Source organism: Mangifera indica, chromosome 9, assembly GCF_011075055.1.
Source record: "Mangifera indica cultivar Alphonso chromosome 9, CATAS_Mindica_2.1, whole genome shotgun sequence".
In the NCBI taxonomy this organism is placed as follows: domain Eukaryota; kingdom Viridiplantae; phylum Streptophyta; class Magnoliopsida; order Sapindales; family Anacardiaceae; genus Mangifera; species Mangifera indica.
Window position 1 is genome coordinate 1,325,117 of NC_058145.1, and position 7,240 is coordinate 1,332,356.

General features: G+C 40.1%; 1 protein-coding gene across 1 annotated transcript; it reads left to right on the forward strand.

Annotated features, from left to right (window-relative positions):
• Positions 1-240: 240 nt before the first annotated feature.
• On the forward strand, positions 241-6,286 carry LOC123225458 (double-stranded RNA-binding protein 1-like). The gene is made up of 4 exons (XM_044649403.1): positions 241-669; positions 1,123-1,215; positions 4,560-4,729; positions 5,113-6,286. Exons 2-4 carry the CDS (start codon positions 1,176-1,178, stop codon positions 5,989-5,991), a joined length of 1,089 nt encoding a protein of 362 aa, XP_044505338.1. The 5' UTR covers positions 241-669; positions 1,123-1,175; the 3' UTR covers positions 5,992-6,286.
• The last annotated feature ends 954 nt before the right edge of the window (positions 6,287-7,240 follow it).

Here is a 7,240-nt window from a genome sequence, read left to right on the forward strand (position 1 = left end):
AGCCCGCGATCGGGCTTCAAGTTTCAGAGAAACGAGCTCGAGCTCGAGCACAAACTATAGGTCAAGCAGCGCACTTTGACTCGCGAGCCAGCGCTCGTCAAGGCTTGCCAGCCGATCAGCTTGCCTTGGCTCGCGAGTCAGAGCTCATCAAGGCTCGCCAGCCGATCAGCTCGCCTTGGCTCGAGAGTCAGTGCTCGTCAAGGCTCGTGAGCCGATTCTTATTTAACCAAAAACGGTTTCATTAGGCTAATTTCATTCACTTGTGACTTGTTTATGTTTTCCAGTCGCGTAAAACTCTCCTCTAAACTCCAAGTGCGTGCAGCTGCTCTTCAGTTCCAGTTCCAGTTCCAGAGTACAGCCCTCCGCAATCTGAAGTTCCGGCCTATTTTCTCCGTCGACAGGGGTTTCTCAGGCGTTTCAGTTCAAGTCTTTTGACGTGCCAATAGAAGATTCCAGCAATCGGGAGTTCTACGGCAAGAAGTTTGACGACGACAGCGACGTGACGACAGAAATATATTTCAGATTTGTGTTTTTCCATTTTTTTCACTTACAATTTTTTAATTTTTGGCTTAAATTGATTGAACCCTAACTTTGGAATTAGGGTTTCTGAATTGGGGGTTTCGTTGGGCAACCATACATTTGAAGAGAGTTAGTTTATTCATATTTCAGGTGATCCCTATCTTTTCCTGAATTCTTACTGTTATATGAGTTAGGGTAAAATTATTCTTTTTTTTTTAAGTTTAATTTCCTGGGTAGATATTTATTTTTAGGGTTGATGATAGATTGTTTTGTACAAAATTCGCTATGTTTTGCATATTTAGGAAGCTCTTTTTGTGTTTTTTGGCATTGCAAAATTAGAGATTTTATATATGTTTATGTTAAGCTTCTCTGGAAATTAATATTGTAGAAGAGCTTACGAACCCATATATTTTGATGATATTATTGTATTTTGATCATATTTGTGGAAATTATTTTTCAGCTGAACAGATTTTATCTCATTCGTATACCACTTGAACGAATTGGTTCTGAATAAAGTATTGCTTTATGCAATATAAATGCAGCCCACTGGCAATATTATTATTATTGGTGATTGGTGTTAACTTATTTAGTGTTGTATGGCAGGTGTTTCAAATTGTTATGTATTCAAGAGTCAATTACAGGAATACGCTCAAAAAATGGGACTTCAAACGCCTGTTTATGAGACTACTAAGGAAGGCTGTTAGGATTAATATTTATTTCTCTCTCAGGAGAAGAAAAAATAAAGAGGGGAGGGCAATTGGCAACAAACAGGAAAATTGGGGGTTCTCAACTATACTAACAAATCAGCAACAGGAGAAAGAGACACATGGCATATCATTAGAGGAAGAGAAGAAGAGATTAGTTGAGAAAAGGAAGAAAAAGGGAGCAGGTGGAAAAGGCAGGAGCAGAGGGAAAAATTTGAGTAGAGGAGCGGGAGAGAGTCAGCCTCTCGAAAGCTGAACAAGGGAGCCTTTGGCTATGGTTTTTTGGCGTTGTTTTGTGATCACTTTTGGGAACTCAGTTCAGTGTTACTGAGTTGGCTTTGCTGGAAATCTGTATTTGTCTGTAAATTTGTATTAATCAATTTTAACAGCTGAGAAATAGTCATTGTATTGGTAGAAAACTGTTGTAATCAAGTTTATTAATCCATCAATACAACACATATTTTCCTGCGCTATTTACATTTGTATGTTCTGTCTTGGCTGGAATTTACTAAGTTTAGCAGTTGCTTTAGCTGGGTGATTGAGCTTTGGGGTGAGATATCTTCTGAAGTGCAGTGGCTGTGAGGGGATTTCTCAGGTTCCTATCAATTGGTATCAGAGCACCGATTCTAGGGATGGAGAAAGTCGACTTCATCAAAGATAGTGGGCGTTGGTGGATGGTTCGACGATTGACTCAATGGGAACTTCGTGAATTGATGACGAACAAAATTTGTCCTCGCTGTGACGACAAGGAAGAGCCGAAGCATGACTGTAAACGCAAATCATGGGCTGTTCTCGTGGTAGAAGAGGATGATCAAGATGATGAAGGCATCCTAATCGCATTCGATGGAGATTCAGAGAGGAAAAAAACTGACCTTGGTGATTTCGGTATTATGAAAGGAAGTCCGATGTCATATGAAGACCCATCGGTGGAAATAGGCCATCAGAGAAAAAAAATGGCAGATTCAGACGAGTTTCAGTTGCTGGAATCCATTGGTTCATATGGGAATCAACTTCCATTGACGATGAGGATAGAACAGACATTAACAGTTGCGAACGAAAAGCAAAAAGGGGAAGAAAATGAGAATTCCATGGAGATGCAACCAATTACTAGGTGCTCAGAATCTGTGAAGAAAAGAGAGACAGAAGAAGCTGCGGCTGGAGAAGGAGGCGTCCATGAAGAAGGAAAACGAGAAGAAAATTATAACCCTACCCGACCCAAACCCAGGCCATTAAACCCAAAATCATGGCAGCCCATTTCTCTGATACCCAATCTGGCCCGAATTCAACTAAACCCAATGTCATTCACATTCAATCTCAACAATCCATACAATAATAATACAAGCCCAAGACCTGAGCCCAAACCCAAGTGGCCCACACAAAATCCAACATTATATATTTCCAAAACCAAACCCAATCCTTCAACTTATTTAACTACAACCAAACCTAACCCATTTACGCCACTTATATCCCAACCCAAGCATATTATTCCAACCCTTACAATCAAACCCCACTCCAGCCAACATAACCCAATTCCAATAAAAGCTTCCGAGCCAGCATATCACCATACCACCCGTCCTCTTTTTCATTCCCAAACCATTGAAATTTTTTCAATCAAATTCTACCCATTGACGGTACACCATGCCGACAACATGTCACCCCCAACTCATGACCGATTCAATAACATCAATATTACCCTTCAATTAATCCATCATTTTTCAAAGAGGAGAGGGGAAGGAAAACAGGGATATGGCCACCGAGACACATGCTACCAACGATTGGAACTTGCATTCCTTATAGAGAATGATTTGGAAGGAAAAAGTACGACTCGAAAATGGCTGCAATGGTGGGAGGGACTTGAATTCCCAAAGAATTTTAGTGTGATTGTTGTGTGTCCCAAGGGAATGGGTCCATCTGTGAGGAGACTTTACGTTCAGGGCAAAGAGATTAATGGTGCTGGAATTAATTCCAGTTTTGCTGTCCACCAGGATGTTGATGGTAGAGCAACTGTTGTTGCCCTGGGATGGTCAGTTGCCCTGGGTTCTCCTTTCACATTTGCCACCACTTTGGAGCAGGAGTATAAGAGTGATGTCTTTGGGGAGCGAGGCATTCTACTTGGTGCTGTTCATGGAATTGTGGAGTCCTTGTTCCGAAGGTACACTGTCAATGGAATGAGTGAAGATCAGGCTTACAAGAATATTGTTGTGCATGAGGAAATTTCATCCAGCAGAAACAATGGAAATGGAAGTCCTGATGGGTGCGAGAGCCCTGGTGCGAATGATCGAAAGAGAGTACGTCTCCCTTATCGCTGCAAAACTTACAAAATGGAAGGTCGTGTGTTGTCCGCCCCAAGGTTAAAAGTAGGAAATGGTGAGGATTTCTTTCCTCGAATTGGGTGGCGGAATTTCAATAATGAGAAATTAGTGGAGCCAACAAAGATAGAACGATGGGCTGTTGTGAACTTTTCTGTGTGCTGTGATATTCGTAGCCTTGTTCGTGATCTAATAAAAGGTGGCGATATGAAAAGCTTGAAGGAAGACTTGTTGGAGGAGCAGCTTGAAGGTGTATCAGAATACAAGTATTCCTCCCATAGTGATCTTGAATTGCTTAATAAGTGGAAAGGGTTGTCGGATTACAAGTGGACGTGGGAATCATGCAACAACCATCAATATCTTTTTCCCCAATCGCACCTTGAGGACAAGGTGCCTCTTGATGGGAGGGGAAATGTTAGGATTAATATTTATTTCTCTCTCAGGAGAAGAAAAAATAAAGAGGGGAGGGCAATTGGCAACAAACAGGAAAATTGGGGGTTCTCAACTATACTAACAAATCAGCAACAGGAGAAAGAGACACATGGCATATCATTAGAGGAAGAGAAGAAGAGATTAGTTGAGAAAAGGAAGAAAAAGGGAGCAGGTGGAAAAGGCAGGAGCAGAGGGAAAAATTTGAGTAGAGGAGCGGGAGAGAGTCAGCCTCTCGAAAGCTGAACAAGGGAGCCTTTGGCTATGGTTTTTTGGCGTTGTTTTGTGATCACTTTTGGGAACTCAGTTCAGTGTTACTGAGTTGGCTTTGCTGGAAATCTGTATTTGTCTGTAAATTTGTATTAATCAATTTTAACAGCTGAGAAATAGTCATTGTATTGGTAGAAAACTGTTGTAATCAAGTTTATTAATCCATCAATACAATACATATTTTCCTGCGCTATTTACATTTGTATGTTCTGTCTTGGCTGGAATTTACTAAGTTCAGCAGTTGCTTTAGCTAGGTGATTGAGCTTTGGGGTGAGATATCTTCTGAAGTGCAGTGGCTGTGAGGGGATTTCTCAGGTTCCTATCAAAGGCCCATCTCATGAGCCTTCATTCAGATCTGCTGTGGTAGTGAATGATGTCAGATATGAATCTTTGCCTGGTTTTTTTAATCGTAAGGCAGCGGAGCAGTCAGCTGCTGAAGTTGCACTTATGGAATTAGCAAAACTTGGTCAAGTGAATCCTTCCATCTCCCACCCTGTTGTAAGTATATATATCTAATTTGCAGATTTGAATTAACAACTGCAGTTATTGGTGGTATTCAAATTGAAAATATTCTTTATGTTCATAATTCACTTTTTAGCTTGTATTGTACGCAAAACCCTGAGCCTGAACAACGTGTGATTGCATTCTAGATATGCATGCCATATGTCTGTATGGTCAGATGCCTTCAGATTGAAATTTATTGACATCAGATGCTTAGTTGTTTGAGATATTGCAGGCTTAACTTTGTTAAAATCATATGCTATGCCTATTTTTTATGTTTATCATAAGCCTTTCTTTTCCTTCTGTTTCTTAAGGAAGCCAATTGTGTTTCTTTTTTGTCTGAGTCACTGCTAACCTACTTTCTTGGGTGTTTGGTTCAGCATGAAACAGGTTTATGCAAAAATCTACTTCAGGAATATGCACAAAAGATGAACTATGCTATTCCAATGTATCGGTGCCAAAAGGATGAAGCACCAGGACGAGTGCCTCATTTTTCATGTACTGTTGAAATTGGAGGCATTCAGTATATTGGCGCTGCAGCAAGAACAAAGAAAGAAGCAGAGATCAAAGCTGCTAGAACTGCACTATTAGCCATCCAATCAAGTGCATCTGAGTTATCTGGCTCACCAGGTGGCAATTCTCAGCTAACTGTAATTCCTTGCAGGAAGAGGGGAACAGAGTCGGTTGATAAGCCTAAGGTGGACGAGACTGTAAATGTTCCAAAGCCAAAGAAAGCTAGATTCAAAAAGAAAACATTGAAAAAGTTTTCTGGAGACAAAACAGGTCGCAACATGGCTCTTAATGTAGCTGCTAATTTGGATGGATCGCAAATTGGTCAAACTAATGCACCTGGCATTCAAGTTGTGGGTTCCGAGGCTATGTTTACAGAAGAAGCAGCTAGGAATTTCCAAGGAGGGAGACTGGACATTGAACCATCTGAGGGGGAAACATTTTCTGTGAAAGATCCTTCCACTATAAATGGGCATTCAACAGCTACAAAATGTAACCAAAGTGTTCATGAGGCAACTGGATATTCATCAGTTGTAAATTCTAATCAAAGTGGTCTTGAAGGTCTGAGCAGCTCAATGTCTTATGGAGACGCAGCTGCTTTGATGAAGGAGGAAAAAGAGGCTAATGTGCAGTCGACAGTTGCAAATTCTAAACAAAATAGTGGTGAAGCTATAACCTTGGTAACATCTGTATCTTTTGATGATACTACTGTTTTGGCCAAGGAGGTGAATGAGACAACTAGAGTCTAGCAGGTGTCTCCACCAGTAAATAATCCCATTCTGAAGCAATAGTACCTCAATGAAATAGTGTCCTTTTAAGGCTTGGAATTTGTTTTGCAGTTAGAAAAGTTGATGGGTGAGAGGGATCGGTGTATCCAGATCTTGAAATGAAATGTAACGGCTTTTATAGACTGGGAGCATGGACCTTATATCTGAATAGTAGATGTCATTTACTTGTTATCTTTGTATGCTGTAGTGGCTTCATTCGGAACTGATTTCCTTGGTTGTTTTACCGTGTTGAAAACTTCTTTTTAGTTTGGCTTAATAGCGAAATTAGTCTCATGCTATACGCCAAGAAGTTTTTACTTACCATTTAAGCAAGTTTCCGCCGCGATACTCGTTTGTGATTTAAGCAAATACCATTCAACAATTTTAGCAGTCCAAGTGGAAATAGCTAAGGGAAATTAAATAAGATGACAAATATTCAAGACTTAAATCACAAGTAAAGAAAAAGGAAAATCAAAAGCAGAGGAAGCCTGGAAGCCATTTGCTTTTCTACATTGCTTCTCCGTTTGGGTTATCTTTCAAGAAACACACTTCACTGTTTTCTCTTCTCTTTCAAAATATATAAATAGGTTGATTTACAAACAATAAAAATGTATTAAACAATATTTAAACGAAAATAACATTTTTAATTTGAAACTGTGAAATTGTGAACAAGCTTGTTAGGCTTGGCTCGTTAAACATATTTGGTTTTCAGCTCGTTATAGGCTTGTGAGCAGCTTGTATCGGTATGGATTACGAGTCAGGCTCGTTAAAGGCTCGCGAATAGTTCGTGAGCCAACAAGCTCGAACACGAGTTGCATTTTCATCCACTCAAGATCGAATGAACAGTAATCAAGCTGAAACCGAGTTTGCCTGTGTTCGAGCTCGGCTCGAATCCACTCCTACATTGAGACTGTCTTAAAAATCAGAAAAATGTTATATGACATGACAGCCACCACATTGAACCCAAAAAACAAATCACTAGAAACAGAGAAAGCACAACACACTGTGGAACAACAGATTTGGCTTGCTTCGAAATAACTCCATAATGCATGAAGCAATCACCATATTAAGCAAGTCAATAAATAATTGTAGAGCCATCTCAATTATTATTATTAAGTTAAAAGCATGGTTATGAAAACCGGATCATCTGTTTGGAATGGTTCAACCAGAATTCATACCAGCCACTCCAAACAATCGAATCTGAAAAAACCCAGACTGGACCTTTGAGAGC